General features: G+C 45.3%; 2 protein-coding genes across 2 annotated transcripts; both read left to right on the top strand.

Annotated features, from left to right (window-relative positions):
- The first annotated feature begins 1,848 nt into the window (after window positions 1–1,848).
- On the top strand, window positions 1,849–2,723 carry LOC123420453 (oleosin-like). Its single transcript, XM_045107359.1, has one exon. It carries the CDS (start codon window positions 2,059–2,061, stop codon window positions 2,563–2,565), a length of 507 nt encoding a protein of 168 aa, XP_044963294.1. The 5' UTR covers window positions 1,849–2,058; the 3' UTR covers window positions 2,566–2,723.
- Window positions 2,724–12,564: 9,841 nt separating this feature from the next.
- LOC123420440 (major pollen allergen Lol p 11-like) lies at window positions 12,565–13,575 on the top strand. Its single transcript, XM_045107349.1, has 2 exons — window positions 12,565–12,787; window positions 12,867–13,575. Exons 1-2 carry the CDS (start codon window positions 12,625–12,627, stop codon window positions 13,205–13,207), a joined length of 504 nt encoding a protein of 167 aa, XP_044963284.1. The 5' UTR covers window positions 12,565–12,624; the 3' UTR covers window positions 13,208–13,575.
- The last annotated feature ends 6,790 nt before the right edge of the window (window positions 13,576–20,365 follow it).

Here is a 20,365-nt window from a genome sequence, read left to right as displayed (position 1 = left end):
CCCAACGGCATGGCGGAGCATGCAACCACCCTGCTGCTCCCTTTCGGCTCATACCACCTTGGCGTCCATGTCACGACTCCGACATCGACGCCCTCGCCGTCGGTCCCGCCTACATTAACCGCCACCACGACTTCTTCGACGTGCTAAGAGACATGCTAGCCGAGATCGACATGGTGATGGAGCTAAAAGTGGTTCCCGACGTGTATGTGCCCATCACCAAGATGAGGTTCTGCAGCGTACAGGTGGACTATCTATGTGTCAATGTTTGTCTACCGGTGGTGCCTAGTGACCTGGACTTGCACAGGTTGGACATGGCCACTTTTCACGGCTTCAACGGCTTTCGTGTTGCTGACAAGGCAACAATGGCAAAGTTTGATGCCGATGTGGTGCGACGGCTGAGGCAAGGCCAACATGAACGAGTGGGCAAGCTTCTGCCACCTAATTGACGCCGATAGCTGGAACCCATATTTTCATGTTTAATTGGATGGAACGCTGCCTCGAGTACAAGTATCGCGACTTATATATCACGGGCTAGAGCTACATCGCTGCCTTAGCAGTCCTGCCGCCATCGAAATGCCAATTGTTCAATAAAATGCATAAAGCCAATTATTTAGGGGACCAACTAGGTCCAATCAAAATTTAGTAAAAAAGAAATACTTCATTAACAATTTATCTCGCATGGTCTTCTTTTTATTTTTACGGAATCAGTTAGGAATGCCCTTAGTGCTTCAAGGTTGCAAAACCATAAACTTCTTCAGTAAAACAGCAACACCAGCGGGATATGCATATTTAGATGGCTATATCGAGTTAAAGGTCTCTGCATGGTTCATTTCATGCTTAACTTTATCAAGACAGTCAATTTTGTTATTTTAGTTTCTCATTTGTAATCCGGTGCATCCTTGATGTCTAGCAATTTCGTGCAAGGGAATCAATTTTTGATTAAATGGTTAGAAAAACAACAGACTAAGATGATTCAAGTCCTAAACTTAACAATCATGTTTATATTTTTATTTATTTATTACAATCATTTCAATGATGTGTGTTTAGTGACAGAAGAAGTTTCGGTTCACTATGGATGCTCAATTATGCTAATAGAACGATAAATATATGTGATATCTTTATAGGGATGAATTATGAGGGTTTGCACATATACTCTACTCATACTAGGAAACAATATAAAATAATTTATGATTGAATGGTTAGAAGGACTGTGATATCCTTTGTTCATCAGAGTTTAAAATTTTATATTTGACATTGATGCTTTTATTTTCTTAAATCTATTTCATGCCTTTTAATAATGTGTCCCAATGAAAAAAAACGTTTTCGTCGATTATAAAAACATTTATCATATGTGTTTAAAAAATAAATGTATATTTATATGTATATAAACAACTTCAATTGTACTCTTAGAAAAAGCGCCGCGCATCGGCAGCAATCACGAACTCGCCAAAGTTTTGCCGCGCAACAAATTGTCGGCACGTGCGTGTACCGCGGTTGATCTCCACGACTCTCCACCTCGCCCACCGCGCTCCACGCCCACGTCTCCGGCTGGCCGGACCGGCGTCACCCGAGCGAACTCCCAAAAGGAAACCGCCCCTGTGAACAGTGCCGCCGGCGCAACGACAAAGCATGCACGCAGGCATGCCTGGCCACCCGTCGGCCGTGGCCTGCTTGGCAACGCCGTGTCAGTGTCACACTCAGCCAGCGCCTCGAACCGTCGCCACCGCCGCACACGTGCCGCACCAGATGCCCACTGAATGGCCAGCAGCATATCCTGCCGCCGGTAAAAACTAGACCAGCAAAGGAACCCGATCCGCAGAGCACGGTGGATATAGACAAGGAGGCAGGGCAGAGCCTCCCCGGTCGTCGTCGCACACACGTCGCGCATGCACGGTCGGCGCCCCGGCCACGCGCCCGCGCGCCCGCGTCCCTCTCCGCCCCTTTAACTCCCGGCCCCGCCATGACATCTCTTTCTCCCCCAGCTTCGCCTAGCTAGCTGCCACCACCACCCCTCCTCCTCCTCCTAGGCTAGCTCCCTCCGGCACACCCTCTTTTTGCATGGCGGACCGGCACGGCGAGGGCGGCGTGGCCTCGGCGCGGCGGCCGTGGCGCACAGATCACCTGGACGACCAGTCGACGACGCTGCTGCAGCGCGTGCAGGCGCACCTCCCGACCACGACGCAGGTGGTGGGCGTGCTGACCCTGCTGATCGCCGGCGCGGCGCTGCTGGCGCTGGCGGGGCTGACCCTCACGGGCGCGGTGGTGGCGCTCGTCTTCCTGGGCCCGCTGGCGCTGCTGACCAGCCCCATCTGGGTGCCGTTCTCGTTCGCGCTCCTCGTGGTCGCCGCGGCCGCGCTCTCCTTCGTCGGGTTCGCCGTGGCCGCCCTCGCCGCGGGCACCTGGGCGTACCGGTACTTCACGGGGCGGCACCCCGTGGGCGCCGACCGGGTGGACCGCGCGCGCAGCCGCCTCGCCGACACCGCCAGCCACGTCAAGGACTACGCCCGCCGCGAGTACGGCGGCTACCTCGGCAACCGGACCAAGGACGCCGCCCCCGGCGCGTGATCCGGCCGTCACCACCGTCCGTGCCTGCGTGCGTGCACGTCGATCGCCGCTAGATCCTTACGATATGTTTCTTTTTTCTTTACGTCTCTGTACTCCCCCAGCTGTTGGTAATGTCGTCGTCTTCACTTCACGTGTATGAACTACTATTAGTTTCATCTTGTAGTAGTGTTCAGTCAGGTTGATCGATGCTATGTTCATAAGGCGTACGCCCGGCGATCATGTCCCGCGATGAACTGGTCATGCACTGCCAGCACTGGTGCTGGACGTAGATCGTGTTGGACCGACGGCCATGTTAGCCATAGACTAGACTGCATGGTAGTGCAAGGTATCGGTTACACTCGGATGCAGAGTTGTTCGGTTACGCTCGGATACAGAGTTCTTGAGAGGAAATTGCAGGGGATTCGGAGCCTTACTCTCGGATACATAGTTCTTGAGAGGAAATTGCAGGGGCTTCGGAGCCTTACGCTCGGATACAGAGTTCTTGAGAGGAAATTGCAGGGGATTCGGAGCCTGGGGGACGAAGAAGAAGAAATCAACAGGGTAGGTGGCAAGACAAATGTCTGAATCCGATCGATCGATGCCTCACTTTCAGCTCATAAATAATATCGTACATATAGATTTTTTGTGTGTGGTACATCCGGACGTCATATAAATAGTGTGTGACATTTTTCATGTATATACATCGGGACGACATTTTCACGTATATCGGCTTTTCATCGAGTTATGAGGGTTCTTTTTTGCGTAAATATAGTGTGTGGACATTTTTCATGTATGTACATCGGGACGACATTTTCACGTATGTCGGTTTTTCATCGAGTTATGAGGGTTCTTCTTTGCGTAAATATAGTGTGTGGACATTTTTCATGTATATACATCGGGATGACATTTTCACGTATATCGGCTTTTCATCGAGTTATGAGGGTTCTTTTTTGCGTAAATATAGTGTGTGGACATTTTTCATGTATGTACATCGGGACGACATTTTCACGTGTGTCGGCTTTTCATCGAGTTATGAGGGTTCTTTTTTGCGTAAATATAGTGTGTGGACATTTTTCATGTATGTACATCGGGACGACATTTTCACGTATGTCGGCTTTTCATCTAGTTATGAGGGTTCTTCTTTGCGTAAATATAGTGTGTGGACATTTTTCATGTATATACATCGGGTCGACATTTTCACGTATATCAGCTTTTCGAGTTATGAGGGTTCTTTTTTGCGGGCACATAGAGGTAGCTCGCCGGCCATTATAATTGAGAAATTCGGCCCTAACCTGCCGATTTACTAAAAACGTTAAAAGTCAACGTACGGGCCTAGCCGAACCTGTAAAAAAGACCCGACTCGTAAAAAATGTACGGGCGGCTTGCAAAATCCCGACGTAAACGCTCGTCCCGTAAAATTATACAGGTGGCCTCCAAAAAATATACGGATGGACTTAAAAAAAGCCCGCCCGTACATTTTTCAATTGGAAGGTTTAGTAAACGTAAGTAAGATTTAATAGTAAGATTTAGTAGATCTAGCATTTTTGCCATAAAAGATATGCAGGTTGGCCCCAAAAAAGGCCCCAAGGTCCGTCCCATAGAAAATGTACGGACAGCCCATAAAATCCCAACGTTATAATGCTAAAATGCTGAAAAATATATAAGGCCTATGAGCGATGGCCATATCTTGAAGCTATAATGTTAAAGCTGGGCTTTTGTGAGAGATGGGTCCAATTGTCATGAGTTTAATTATTACTGTCAAAATCTCTGTTAATTCTCTGCTATGATCAATGAGAAAGAAGTCGAAGTTTGTGCAAACTCAAGAAATCAGAGAAGGTGATCTTATTTCATCATACTTGTTCTTGCTAGCAGCAGAGGGCCTTTCGTTTCTCTTAAAACACAAGGAGAATCGTCTAACTTGCATGGTATTCAAGTGGCATCTTCGGCGTCACCGGTAAACCATCTAGTATTCACAGATGATGGTGTGTTGTTCTTCAAGGCAAACATTGTGGGGGCAAATGAGGTGAGCCAAGTTCTGAATTTATATTGTCAGGCTTCCGGGCAACGTATAAATATGTCAAAATCATTCATTTTCTACAACAAGGATGTCCCAGAGGCACAACGGTCTTCAAGGCAAACAGTATGGGTGCAAATGAGGTGAACCAAGTTTTAAATTTTTATATTGTTAGGCTTCCGGCCAACGCATAAATATGTCAAAATCATCCATTTTCTTCAACAAGGGTGTCCCAGAGGACACAAGGGCAAGGATAAAGGGTTTGCTCAATGTACCAAATGAAACACTGAATGAAAAGTATTTTATTGGTAGCTCGAAAAATGGGGCCTTCAAGTACTTAAAGGACCGGTTATGGAGCAAGGTGCAAGGGTTGGCTAGAAAATACAATGTCTTTTGCCGGGAAGAAGTGTTGGTAAAGTCTGTAGCTCAAGCGGTCCCGGTGTTCTTTATGTCATGCTTCAAGCTACCAAGGAGCCTTTGTGAACATCTGAATATGCTGATCAAGAAATCCTTCAAGCTTCAAGGCGATCATGTCGATTAATTCCTGCGATGAACTGGTCATGCACTGCCAGCACTGGTGCTGGAGGTAGATCGTGTTGGACCGACGACCATGTTAGCCATAGACTAGACTTCATAGTAGTGCAAGGTATCGGTTACACTCGGATGCAGTGTTATTCGGTAACGCTCGGATATAGAGTTCTTGAGAGGAAATTGCAAGGGATTCGGGGCCTTGGGGACGAAGAATAAGAAATCAACAGGATAGGTGGCAAGACAAATGTCTGATCGATCGATGTCTCGCTTTCAGCTCATAAATAATATCGGACATATGTAGATTTTGTGTGTGTGGTACATCCGGACATCACATAAATATAGTGTGTGGACATTTTTTATGTTTTTTTAATGAAAGGGCTTTCCCCCTGGCCCCTTGATCAGATATTGCTTGGAATCTTAGATGAAATTTCTGATAATGATTTTGCATACTAGTCAAAGAAAACCATCAAAACACATATCATTTCCTAATTTCCGTAGAGACCACAAAGTGATTGCATGAATAGTATTTGAAACTCGATGCAAAAAGTCACTGGCCCACCATCTAAAGATGGATAGAATATCAGTCACACCTTTTGCGCCAGTTAGGCCAACAACAATTTTCTAAACTTCGATAGCAAGAATAAACTTCAATGAGCAATTCTTTCTGGCTACACAACAAAATAGACATAAGGCATCCGGCACCTTCTGTATCCTACTAAGATTGTCCCTAATGAGCAATTTATTGTTGGCTAAAAGCCATGGAAAATATGAATGTTTGGTGGAAGGGCAACTTTCTAAACAATGGGAATATGGACAGGAGTAATACTTCTAAAATTGACAATGGCATACAAGGAACTAGCAGAGTAGATCCTGCTAGCCTAAAGTTGACCACCACCCTCATCACTGTACATAATTGTTTGAACAATAATGCATAGATCAAACCACCTATTCAAAAGTTTCAGATCAAAGCACCCCCTAAAGGAAATTTGAAGCTCGTGGGTGTTAGCGAGTTACTCTAGTACCACGTTATCTTTACACTCCTGTAATATATGTTTTCATTGCAAACAAAAGAAAAGCTCTTCCGATGTGTTCCTGTCAAGCAGGTGTTAGTTAGAAGAAATAAAATGACATCTACTTTGTTATTTTGTGTAGACCAGCAACAACTTTGCGCTGATTGCCTTTGCTTCACTAACGCTTGCATAATAACCAGGCCGGTGGTACAACCATACTAAGTTTTCACATGAAGAAAGCAGAGGGCTATCTAGGCTTATTGATAGTAAGTGAGCCAAAATCTTCTCATTATTTTAGTTTAAACAATTGAGTTCCTTACGGTTGAGTTTTATCTGTTGCTCGAGACGGTCAAGGTTTATGCTTGGAGAGGTTCATGAGTAATATTTTTGCGCTCAGTACACCGTTGTTTAAATCTATAATCCCAGAATTTTGAGAAAATCAATATTGCCACAAATGACTAATGAATGCGAGAGATCGCAAAACCCTTTAATGTGTTTTCATAGGAAAATACCTAAACATGAAAAAGAATCATCATATATAAGGAAACAAGAAGTTTGATGGAAGAAAGGAAGGAATTGAAGTTGCACCAAAGCCAACAGAGTGCAAGACTACGTTTGTTATGAGCAGGCACACTCATAACATTGCTCATCCCTCTTGCCAACGACGCCAGGTGGTCCACCCGATCAACCTTTATAAATTGGTCCATGCCAAAATCCCAACAGGAAGAACAACATTCGCATAATAGAGCACCATAACCATCTTCCAACCCTAGTTGCCGTCACTTCTGATCTCATCTCCATAGCTGCCACCACCATCAACTCCACAATCTGTTTGATGTCGATTAATCTAAGTCGGTTGTCGGATTCGTTTGAGTGGAGGTTAACCACTAATGTTGTCTTCACTGTGAAGTCTGTGCATGCGGATCTTATGGATTCTTGACCCATTTTTTACAGAAAACATATTTGGACAATAAATATTCCTTCCAAGATAAAAACAATTCATGAGATTTTTGCAGAGAGAGATGTAGTTCTTACGAAAGATGACCTTGCTAAGGGTAACTAGCATTCTAGCAAAAAAATGTTATTTCTGTGACAATTCATAATTTATTTCTGTCAACCTCATTACTGCCCTCTGACGCATGATTCATGTTACACACTTCCTTCGTTCTTAAATATAAGTCTTTTTAGAGGTTTTACTAGGAGACTACATACGAAGCAAAATGAGTGAATCTACACTATACATCCGTATGTAGTCTTCAACTGAAATCTTTAAAAAAGACTTATATTTAGGAACGGAGGGAGTACAATTTACCACTGCCAATGAGTATTCCATTTTTCTTTTTGAAAACTGGTTGCGTGGGATTCATCATAAGCTGAAGGGTCAAATTCATGTGGGAGTTTATGCCATTCTCTAGGCACTATGGAATTGCTGGAATGACTATTTTTTTAACAGATCATCTACTCCTAATTTCTTGCAGGTTAATTATAGGGCCACCACTTCAATTCGTATGTGGGTGCAACTTGTTTGGCTGGCGAGCCACACATATTATTTAGATGAGCTACGTAATCACAGGTCTGACTGGTTGTGATAGTTTTTTTTTGTTTGTACTTCTGTCTGCTACTACTTGGAGACTTGAATTTGTTTCACGGTTAATAAAATGGTTGTGTGCATCATGTGATGCAGAGGCCATGTTATTCCCCTTTCCGGAGAAAAAAAATCCCCTTACAAAGTATAAGAGCACTCGGATACAATGTCGGCAGTAAAGACATTGACTGAATTCATGACCTGCAACTTGGCTCCCCAGGTAAGGTACTATGAACAACAGCTCAGTCTTCTCTGGATTCTTCGGATGATTAGAAAGAAAAAGTTGATAGTATTAGGCCCAAGTTCACATTTGAGCACTGAAGTGAATAAATGGACTGTCATCAGGAATTTTAACTTCCCATAATTAACCTTCGGATTATTAGTATAAGGGCAAAACTACCAAGGAGCTCTCTGAGGTGCTGCTATTAATTAGTGCAAGCAAGCATAATATGACCCAGTTTCACCACATTCTGTTATTATTCAACTCTGGGGGAGAATTACTATTGTCTGCCACATGTTGAATTGTGGTTCACATTGGTTAATTTGGCACCTTGGTGTAAACCTCAAATGGAACAAGGGGCGCATCCATAATATTACAGAGGCAAACATCAGATCCTTCAGGATAATTAACAACCAAACCGCACTTATTTTTAATGATAACAACTAAGCATCAAACACTTCAGACAAGTTCGCAAGTCCATGTAATTAAGCATCGGAGCACGGCTGACTCTGATAATTCAAATGGCAACATATTGTGCATTTCTTCTCCGACTGCAGGGGCTCGCCCCTGATTTTCCATTTCCATGAAACTGAACAGGAAAGTTATTACTATGGTGAATTGGCACCTAATCTCCAGCAGTTCTCTACTGGCCGCAAGGTTCCGAAACATTCAGCTTAACTGTAGAGGGGACTTTTGCCTGGACGTATTTTCTGATGGCCAAGAGCGTTCTAGGAGCTTCCGTCAGCATACCCTTGTACATGGGCATGCATGCGCCAGATGCTAGCACATAAAACTCACCATGGACGTTCAATGTTAGATGCTCCAATGACGCAGCCATCTCGAGGAAGTAGCATGTTAGCTCGACCAAGCTCGTTGCAGAACAGAAGCCCGAGATGGTCACACTCTTGAGGTTGCCAACATGATGCTGTCCTGGCGCCTGCCTCGGGTGAGAGGGATCTTCGGAATTCGCTCCATGCCCCGCGCAATCATGAGATACCTGAAGATGAAAAATCAGTATACTTGGATTGATCACTTGTGGCTCCACCATATTGGCTTAGATGAGCTATGTTTTTTGCAGTGACTTACATTCAAGTAAAGTGTCTCCAAGGAAGGGCAGGAATCAAGCAACGACACAAGAGAAAAATAATCATATGATGGAGAAACAGCCCGTCCAGGTAGTGAAAAGACAAGGCCTTTGAGGCGGAGGAACTTGCTTGGTAACATATCAGGTGGAGGAACCTGCGCAAACACATGCACGATTTATCAATATGCATTCCGAGGCATGAGTGCCATTATACGCACAAACTAGTCCATAATCAACCGGCTAAACTTGTACCAGAATATATACCTCATCGATCAGCTTCAGGGAAAGAGTGTCAAGATTTGGCACCTTGGAGAGGAGCTTGGATCGGGCATAGCAGGTGAAGCCTGGACTGTATATGTGCAACCGCTTCAGTTCCACTGACACTCCAAGTGACAGTCTTTCCACCTTCGGTACATCCAATTTGATAATACGGAGATTTGGGGCTTTGATCTCTAGCACATACAGCTTCCAGCAAAATGAAACCGTCAGGCAGCTAAGCCGCTGAAGCTGGTAGGGTATCTCCAGGAATTCTAACTTGTCAATAGTAATGAGTTCCAACTGCTCCAGAGCAAGAGTGTTGGAAAGAAGGCACACTAAGTCGTACTCATTAAGACCCACATGACAAAGACATAGCATTGCCAGGTTTTTAAAGGGACCGAGTTTGACTGTGGGGCGGAAATCACAAAAGAAGAGCTTGAGACACCGAATCGATTTCCTAATCCTATCAGATAAAAGCCGGCATGGAAACTTGTATGCTGATGTCATTCTCATGAGAAGATTTATTTCCTCGATCCCTGGTCTCATAGCAATCTCAAGCCAACTATCTAACTGGCAACACAAGGCATTGGCGACCTCGGGAAAATCATACAGTTCCAGTGTGAGTGTCTTGACATTGACACCTGAGTGTTTTTTCAGGACGTGGTCGATTGTTCTGATCAAATCCGTTGCACATCCTTTGCTATTCAAGCCCAGTATATGCTTATTAAATATGAGGTGGGGATGATAGCTCCAGGATCGTAAAAATGTGCGAGACACGCAGGCGGTACGTGCAGCATCTCGTAGTGGCAGTAGGGAATGAATGTGATGCCAGATATCCTGCATCAATAACGATTTGGATAGAAGTTCAGAATTCAGATTGTACAGACAGATGGTTACTTTGGTTGGAAATATATATATAAAAAAAAGCAGAACCATATGGGTTGTGATTGAACATGGTGCGATGCATTACATATTTTTTTTCGAGAAGGAGGCCTCGCCCGGCCTCTGCATCGAGTGATGCATACAGCCATTTATTTAATAACTGAAAAGATTCGAAGTTGGTACACGACGCATTACATACGTTGATGGAGAAGTGTGGACGACCATACTATTGTCATTGGCATTCCTAGAAAAAGGGAAGTTGCCAGTGGCCAAGTACTATGAACTACATTTTTTACTTGCATTAGGACAGGGAGTAGCTATAAGTTTTTACCCCAATGCAATTTATTACATAGTATAAAACAGTATAAAACAGAAGTTTAATATGTTCAATGGGAAATTGCAATCAATTATTTGTAATGGAATAAGGAGGTACAATAGCTAAAGCTCAAGTGAAAATTGTGAAGCCAGTGCTTATAAACTAATCGCGGTCAGAGGTGGAGCTTGTAACAAAATTAAGGAGGCAGCAATGGTGATTCTAGATGAAACAGGGTGTGATATCACGATAGGGTCTAAACTTATGCCAAATAATTTTCTGCTGGAGAGTTAAAGCAGACACGGTTTAGTGCAAAGTGAAGATACTAGCCTGACAGATATGTTATCTGTTACAGGAAAAAGTTGGTTATCTATTCATAGATTATACTCATGGCAGTATTGCACTTGCAGTACAATCATCGCATTAGTCTAGGAGGCTTCCAGCGTTAAGCATTAGAGGATGGCGGCGGCGCAATACCTTCAGAAAGACATCTAACTGAGAAAGAAATAAAAATCTCTGTTGCCTCTTATGCGGTTTGGCGCATTAGGGAAGACATCAAATAGAAGGATTTAATATGTTTTAAATAGCGGGCTACGGCAAATAGCAGCGAGCCTCTAAATCAGCTATAGCGGAGCTATAACGGGTTATAGCGGCATATTTGTACATGATACCATTTAGCGGCACCTTGCCGAAAAGGCTATAGCGGGGCTATAGGGGGCTATTTAAAACTATGGGATTTATACGGCAATCCGATGACCCAGCCACAATTGCTTCCTGGGCGACTAATTTTGTGTATGTGTGTGTGTGCAGCAGTTTGCAGATTCGGGCTTTCTTTTACTTGTGTTTTCAGTTCCTGTTCTTCTCTAGGTTGTTTTCAGTCTTTGAACATGCAAAACAGAGCTACTGCTAGTTCTGTCAACATAGTTCTTGCAATAATTGTCAGTAAATCGTGCCATACCTCGGGAAGGTCCGGCTCTGAATATCTCAATCGCTTACCGCCCGGAGAAGCATCATCATCTTGGCAGACCTCCTCCTTTGCTTTAGCCACTGATGACGAAGAAACACATCCATCTGCACTGCACATCACACATGGTCGAGAACACTAGAGGTTTTAACAAAGGGGAACAACAAAATTCGAGCACACATAGGAACTTATTTGGTTTCTCAGTGCTCGAGTGGAGAGCTAAACGGGGAGGGACTTACCGCCGGCACGGGGTCGGATCTGGCGACGCCGCCGCCAGTCCCAGCATCCCCGTGATAACTACTCCAGTAGACTAGGAATCAACCTCCGTTTCCCCACTTCCAACTTTTCAATCTTCTTATTTGGGCCGAATAGGTCGCGAAAGCTAAATCTTGATGTATTTCGCCCTCGATTAAAACCGAAAAAAGTAATGACTACAAATACATCTATAATTTTACAATTTTCAAGTGACTATAATGATTATTCGGATCCTTTCCTGTCCTATGGTTCGGGATGGATTTGAAAACCAGTCTGTTCAAGCAAGAATGACGTGACGGCGGCGGCGGCATCCCCGTGGTTGACCTATGTCCTCGGGCTCCACCGTTGCGACGTCGTTTGCTTCAACTTCGACGCGAAGCTTGGGAGGTACTTCAGGAGTGGATGCAGATTGTGGTTTGCATCGACGACATCTGAAAGACGGAACGTGTGCTAGGTTCGTGGTTCGTGGATGGCAGGCATAGTTTCCTACTTCGACGTCTTATATAAGTAGCTAAACTAGTTGCGAATACATCTCCAAAGTATGTGGCTCGACCTCCGACACACTCTTTCGTCCAGATCGCCTACTCCTCCCCAGCTGCCATATCCAACGGCCAAAAGTGACTGGGATGCTTACGTGAGAGGGCCAACATTTCGCCACGTCACCCTCCATAGATGGCAGTACTGGCACGTCAACCAGCAGAAAACAGCACATGCATGCATGGATCCTAAACTAGAGGAGTATTTCTGAAGAAGATGAAGTGAAATTTGATGGGCTGTGCGCTCTTCCCGCGTGTGCCCTGGACGACGATCGAGCTCGGTGGGCCTCCCGCCTAGGCCGCGCCACCACTACCGACCGCAGCGTCCATGCATAAAATGCCCGTTCCCGGCCGGCCTCACCGCTCCCGATCCCTCCCTCTCCACCCCGCTTGCGACTCATCACCCGATCGATCGATTGACCGACACCATGGCGCGGTGCATGCCCCTCCTCGCCTCCCTGCTGCTGCTGGCCCTCGCCGGCGCCGCCTCCGCCGACAAGGCCCCCGAGGGCGGCTTCCTCGTCACCGGCCGCGTCTACTGCGACCCCTGCCGCGCCGGCTTCGAGACCAACATCTCCAAGAACGTCGAAGGTACGTACGTACGCACGTACGCCTGGTAGCTAGTTAATTACAATTTACAGTTGGGTGACGCGTGCGTGCATGCGTGCAGGGGCGACGGTGGCGATGGACTGCCGGCCGTTCGGCGGCGGCGAGAGCAAGCTGAAGGCGGAGGCGACGACGGACAAGCAGGGGTGGTACAAGATCGAGATCGACCAGGACCACCAGGACGAGATCTGCGAGGTGGTGCTGACCAAGAGCCCCGACCCGGCGTGCGCCGAGATCGAGGAGTTCCGCGACCGCGCGCGCGTCCCGCTCACCAGCAACAACGGCATGAAGCAGCAGGGCACCCGCTACGCCAACCCCATCGCCTTCTTCCCCAAGCAGCCGCGCCCCGAATGCGGCGGCATCCTCCAGGCCTACGACCTCAAGGACGCACCCGAGAATCCATAATCAAACCCCCAACACCCATCCCATCCCATCCCATCCCATCCATAGTCTTGCTTGCTTTTGCTTGCTTCCCATGCATCATCATCATCACCACTCCTACCGTCCGTCCTACGTACGTTCCAGCTATATATTTTATTAGTATCGTTTTCTCTTGAATATATAATCAATAAGATGATAAATTGTGTGATGATTTATAGAGATCATATGTAAAATGTATGCGTGCAATATTTTTGTATCATATCCGAAATCCTCGTGAGTGAAGGGTCATGTCTTTTCTCTCGTTGCTGCAAGCGAGTATTTCACAATATTAGCCTGCATAGCCTTTCACATTAGTTACGCGTAAGTCGCCCGGTCAATTTTTGTGTCAAGGAAGAAAGGGGGCCGCTACGCGTCGGCCAGCGGATCTCCATCTTGCGAGCTGTCGGATGTGACCCATCGTGCCGCAGAGTGGTGTCTTTCACCTTTGTAACAGAGTTGTTGTTGTAAAAATCTTGCAACAGAGAACTTGTTGCAGAAATCTTCACAACAAATGTCTTGTTGCAAAAAACTTTTGCAACATAGATATTATTGCAGAAAAACTTTGTAATAGTGATAATGTTGCAGAATAAATTTTTTGACTTCACCTTTATATTACATTGCGGAAAAAAGTTTTGCAACATGATTGATGTTAAGGGAAAGAACACATACACCATGACCGATTGGGGAACTAGATTGAGCGAAGTGGTGCTCTGACTTTCTCGCAAAAAAAGGAGTTCTGACTAGGTGGGGATTGTTTCCAGAAGCGATGCGACCAGCTTGACACATTGCCTGGTCAATTTGATCGAACGGCAACACACAAGGCAGATTCCCCGAGCAAATCGACCGACGGGACCGAAGTGTTTTCCAGGAAGAAACAACTGGAGGGAAGGAAGGAGCTCGTCGGAGAATTCATATGGGTCTTCTATCTTAGGGTGGCAGGTGACATGGCCGGTATCTATCTTAGAGTGTTAGGCAATCCCATTTTCTATCTTAGGGTGTGGCGGTTAGGCAGATTCGTCGAAAAACTGGTCATCGCGAGGGTTAGTGGGATGGCCGGTGGCGGCGATAGCATGGCGGTGGCCAACGGTTGAGGGGGGCGGCTAGCGGTTGGCCATGATGAGTGTGGCCTTTCACTTTAGATCAATGATGCAGAGTCATGGTTGGGCCGGGCTAATCAAGGACATTGTGGACTCTAGTTAATTTGAAATTATCTTGTAGAGGTTGTATTTAAAGTCTCATAGCCAATTATGACCAAGTGGGGACTCGTAGCCAATTGTAATTAATTGGAATTGCAATTAATCATTGAAGAAATGGAAAGGTATTAAATAAATAAAAAATCCAAGTTTTAAATGAAAGAATCTGGTTGAAATCTTAAAGTATGGTAGAAAGAACTATATATAGTTTTTTCTACGACACTTTACAGTCTTTCTGTTATATTATCGTGTGCCTCAACTGTCAATGCATCTCATCTGAAAATGAAAAAGAAAAGGCGTAAATGCAACCGTTTCCTGTGGCTTTTCATCTGGCTACCATGTCCATGTAACAAACATGGTGAGTTCCAGCATTGAATCTGTACATCTCCAGTTGTAACTAAAATTAAGATTAAATTTCTCGTTCATGTAACAGCAAGGGTCAATCTGTGGGCCTCTCCTGCAAAAAAAAAAAAGCAAGCCTATGTCTCTTCCAATACCAGTACCAACCCCAAATGCAGTATATTTTGGCAGACCAGGAAAAATAGTGAGGAGAGATGGTAGAAACTTAAATCATAGTCGAAACAGGCTTTCGCCCCGCTTTATATATAAAGCATAAGTACCAGCATCCATACAACTAGAACCCAACATAGTGATAAAACAAAAGAGCGCTGGGGCAACAGCACAGTCACGCCCAAGAAAAGGAAAAAGAAAACAGAAAACGCCAACAAAGGGGCAAGCTAAGCATCATGGGAGCGCGGGGAGAGCCGCCGGGCGGACATCAGCAGCGCGTCCAGGTAGCTCTGAAGCCGGTCGCGGTCTCGGGGCCTAACGAGCTGATGCCAATGCTGCAAGAAGGCAAGGAAATTTGAAGAACGAGTCAGATGCATGCCGCTGAAACACCCGCCCAATCACCATCTTATTGCGAGCCGTCCAAAGAGTCCACGTCAAAGCTGCGAATACCAGCCAGAACAGTCGGCGCTTACGGCCAGTCTGGGTGGCCCTTACATGCAGAAATTCTGCCAGGTCATGGGCCTCCCACTCAGGTCCCAGAGCCTCGCGCACAAAGCACCAAAGGGCTTGAGCCGCAACGCAGGAGAATAGAATGTGAGTTCCAGTCTCCGGGACGTGGCATAGGGGACAGGTGCCATTACCCGGACCATGGCGTTTCAGCACCTCGGTCTCTGAAGGCAGGCGGTCACGGAGAAGCTGCCAGGGGCAACGGTGCCTTCCAAAGCGGGGATAACCACTTAAGGACCGGCAAGCCAAATATGCCGAGCTAACGGAGAATTCTCCCGAAGGAGAAAGACCCCAAGACACAGAATCTCTACCCGACGAGACTGGGAGAGGCACCACTTCCTGGACCGAGGGGGCAGCAGAACGCAACATGCCATCCGTCCTCCAGAGCGGACGTGGAGACAAGGGCGGCTGGGTCACCGCAAATAGCAAAGAGCCTCGGGAATCGCAGGCATAACGATTCCCCATCCAGCCACGGGTCCAACCAAAACTGGGTCCCAGACTCATTGCCCACCGAGACCCGTAGGCCCAGCCTAATATCATTCTTGATGCCTTGAATAGATTTTCAGAACTGCGACCCAGTCGCGAGCGAGCAGAAACTTAAATCGTAGAGAGGTAATAAGCCAATCAAAATAATTGCATCATCCGTGGCATATTGAAGTACTTTCAAACATCGCATTGCCCAAAATAAGACTAACATGTTCTCAACTTCCAGTGCTAAGTCCATCCTACTGCTACCAAAACAATATGGCAAAATAAAAACAAGAATAGTAGTATGACATATAATACTAGAAAGGATGCAAGGGCCATGAGCCAACGATCTAGCCATCATTGGATGAGCCAACGATAGTGAAATTTGCCTTGACGACACATCTCGATCCTACAACATGGCCTCCCGACGGATTCTTGAATGTATTTACTCCAAGGAACTTTAGCCATCCCCAGCTGCTTTCACCTCCAAACACCAAGAGACCTGCGATAACCACAAACGTAAGATCAATTGAAATCAGGAGGTCGCACATTCTAATCGCCACTGATAGTTGTTAAGGAGAGCTGAACCTGAAGTCATGGTGGCGTGTTTCCCGTTCTTTTGGTCCAGGATGGATAGAGTCAATTCAACTACCTTCCCGGACTCATAACAGGGCTTATCCGAGGACTCCAGGTATAAGAACAAGGAGACGTGGTTGGTGATGTGTCTGCAACCATGCGGATACATGCCAATATGCCTGTTAATAGACATGTAGAGTGGCAATCAGAATATACTCATCGAGTTTGCAAACTGAATATTCAGTAACACTGTTAGGTGATGCATCGAGTGTCTTTTCTGCATGTCTCTAAATATACTAGAACCAGAGTTACTTGGTTACATTCGTAGAAATTGGGCTAAGATATTCAGTTGGAATATCTGAAGTGACAATGGAACTTGTGTTGCACAGACATCTGGATGTCCCTAATGTATGTTGCCATAGAGCACTGGAGAAGTAGTTCTGGCCACTACAAAATTAGTAATGTAACTTGGCTTGGTACATTTACGATAAATGGACTATTTTTGCATGCATATCATTAATAGAAAACCATTTATATGTAACTGATGGAAGATATGAGTACCATTTATGTCCACCAACTTCAAATGTAGGAGAACAAACATAGTACTTCGAGTCCAATTCATGGTAGTTGTCCATGGTCCAGGTGTAGGTCCCTTTGATGAGCCCTTTCTTCTGGATAAAAAGGTTCTGAACTGTGGTAACCTTCTTCGGAACCACAACAGCCTTCTTTTCAGGAGAAAATGATTTAATTTTCAATATCTTAACACCGAAGACACAGCTATCATCAACTAGAAAAGCAGATGATTTTAGTAGCTCCTGAAGAGGAATCAAACATTCATCCTTCGAGCGTGTATTGTTCAAATCGAACTTGTGGCTAGCTGCATTCAGGTAAAGATTGGAAGATTAGGAAGTGAAATTTTGCATGTAAGCTGCGTATACCCCAAAAAATGTATAACCTCCGTTACACCCATTATGCATATATGCAAACATGGTACTCCCTCCGTTTCAAAATAAGTGTCGTGGTTTTTGAAATAAAACCACGACACTATTTTGGAATGGACGGAGTAGCAATATAGTGAATCCCATGTAGGTATTGTTAGGAAAGAAACTTATCTATATTGAAGGCCCAAGGGGCATATATATATTACACATGACTTGAGATGCAAGGAAAGTAAACATAGACTAATAAGGACTCCTAGACTAATACTAATAGACTAATAAGGACTCCTAGACTAATACTAATACTTCCTAACACCCCCCCTCAAATGCAAAGCGTATGCAATAGCATTGCATTTGAAGAAGTGTAATACTAAAACACAATGATAATCCAAATCCGCGTCTTGAGAGTGTCGTCGTAGCATGAAGAGTCTTCAAAACTTGTCGAGTCGCCGAAGGAGAGAACGAAGAGATGGCACATCAGAGGTAGACACCGCATCACTTGAAGATACAAGATAAGTATCAAGAGAAGATGGGTTGTCAAAAGAAGATTGCACATCAAGAGAATAAAGCATTGTGCAGAAAATCATAGTCCACGACAACCGTCGGCGAAAGAAGCTCGGCGGATAAGGCACGATGGACGTAGATCGACAATGCAAAAGAAGTCCAGAAAATCCTATAGAAAACAACAAGGGCAAATAGGCCACAAAAGTTGCATAGAAAGGATCAGGACCAAAGAAAAGGCTGACGGACAAAGGTATGGTGGACTCGCATGGCATGAGAAAACACAAAATATCAACGGATTTGATGGACGCAGCGGGAAAAAAAACTGAAAAGCATATATGAAACTAGATGCGGTAGCAGCGGAAGAGAACCATGACGGAAAACAGCAGACTAGCAGCAGCAGGCCAAGTGCCCGCGTACAGATGGAATCACACGCACACAGAATCAGGCAACAGCACTAGCTAGCTGCAGTACGTAGAGCAGCCGAATGAGAAGAGCAACACGTGAGCAGCCACAGTAGGCTGGAGGTGCAGGAGCTGTCTGGGCCAGCAGCAGGGAGGTTGAGCAGCGGGGAGGTGGATGGCAGGCACGGCCATGTTAGGAAAGCAACAACACCCATACTAGATGCTTGTCCGTTGCCTATAATCCCGTTGGAGACGAGACACCGCGATCTGCTGCAAGATCCGGCTGGAAGCGGTGGAACACGGCGGCCGGCGACGGAATCCGATTGAAGATCACGAGAGACGGCGGCCGACGACGGGATCCGGCTGGAGGACAGCAGATCGAGCCCAACGGCCAGATCGCGAGCACAGTTGACGGGACGCCTGCGAATCTGAACAAAGCAGCCAGGGAGTCAACGGAGCAAAAGCACGGCTGATGAGAAGGAGCCTGCTGCGATCTGGATTCAATCAGGGCGATGGATTCAGCAGGGCGAGACGGGATCCAGCGACGGGAACGGGACAAAAATTTTGGATCGTGAGGACGAGTTGCGGCGTCCGGAGACCTAAACCTAGGCTCTAATACCATGTTAGGAAAGCAACTTATCTATATTGAAGGCCCAAGGGACATATATATATCACACATGACTTGAGGTGCAAGGAAAGTAAACATAGACTAATAAGGACTCCTAGACTAATACTAATAGACTAATAAGGACTCCTAGACTAATACTAATACTTCCTAACAGGTATCATGTTCAATGTAAATCCCAATATAGAATTATAGCTCAATATAGCATAGTCACAAAGGACTGGGGAAAGAGTCCAAACTGTAATAGGTTGGTCGTGCACAAAAGAAGCATTAAAAAATACCTCTGCGTCCACAATACCCCCTCTTTGCACGATTGTATACTGATACCTCAAAGGCTGCATTTACCGTGTCACATGGCTTCAGGGTTTTCCAGCCTATCTTAAGACAAAGACTAACATATGGAGTCTCAGTGCCAGTTTTGTTATGCATTGGTGTCACTTCCAGGAACCTGGTAAATCAATTGATGGACAAATATGTAAAACAAGATCAGTCTAGAAGTAATCATAACTGAAGTAAGATTGGGATCTGATTTCTTCACTTCATGCATCCTACCAAACTGCTTGTTAATGTAATTATGATTGCCGATTTGACTTCATAGCAGCATGATTAGCGAAAGTAATGCATATCCTAAATCAGTATCGCATGGATATACAAATGAAGATTCCATATACTAAAACAAAAGGGTAGTTTTGAAATAATGCTAGATTGGTAGCATCATATTTACACCTAACACAGTAATTGTGTAACAAATCCTTCTGCAGTTATGATACATACCACTTATACCCAGAGTAGTAAAACTGAGAAGATTTTGCTGACTTAGCTCCTATCTCAAGAAGCGCTGAGAAGTCATGAATCTTCCATTCTAAATGTGGAACATGAGCCTTTCCTAAGCTTTTAGGAGCTGAAATTTCCAGAAAGGCAGCAATTCAATATTAATGTGCTTTTGCATTTGCAGATGAACAGGCTGCAATGTCTACCACGGGCAAAATGGAAGCAGCAGGACATCTTTTTATTGAGCAGAAAATGCAAATAATGTACAAGAGTTTGGCCACGGCTTGTTTTTTTTTCATCAAAGACAAAAAAACTAAAACCTAAAACAACAAGTCAACAAGGACACACCAGAAGTGCTTGAAACTCTCTCCGTTCCCCTTGTACATGGACAAATAAATAAGCGTGAAGGCATGTAATCTTAACAGATTTAATGTGATAAGTGGGTCCTATCTATTATAATGGTTATTCACTTGGACCAAACAAAGCGTAGAAAAATAAAAGTGGGTGTTTGTATAACGTAGCAAGAATTACAGTCATCAGCCATGGGTGTTCACGGTGGTAGAGATCAGACGACCATGACCACGATGACTGTTGCACAAGCACCACAGGGCCGGGAACAACAGCCACAAGCATGACAAGCCCAGACGAAG

The sequence above is a fragment of the Hordeum vulgare genome, chromosome 1H (genome assembly GCF_904849725.1).
Source record: "Hordeum vulgare subsp. vulgare chromosome 1H, MorexV3_pseudomolecules_assembly, whole genome shotgun sequence".
Classification (NCBI taxonomy): domain Eukaryota; kingdom Viridiplantae; phylum Streptophyta; class Magnoliopsida; order Poales; family Poaceae; genus Hordeum; species Hordeum vulgare.
The sequence above is the reverse complement of the archived record's forward strand: the minus strand, read 5'-3'. Positions and strand labels throughout refer to the sequence as shown.

Excerpts from the sequence above, each read along its gene's own strand:
- LOC123420453 (XM_045107359.1), top strand. The coding sequence starts at position 2,059 with ATGGCGGACCGGCACGGCGAGGGCGGCGTGGCCTCGGCGCGGCGGCCG.
- LOC123420440 (XM_045107349.1), top strand. The coding sequence starts at position 12,625 with ATGGCGCGGTGCATGCCCCTCCTCGCCTCCCTGCTGCTGCTGGCCCTC. Across the intron at positions 12,788-12,866 it reads CATCTCCAAGAACGTCGAAG|GGGCGACGGTGGCGATGGAC; the intron begins GTACGTACGTAC and ends GCATGCGTGCAG.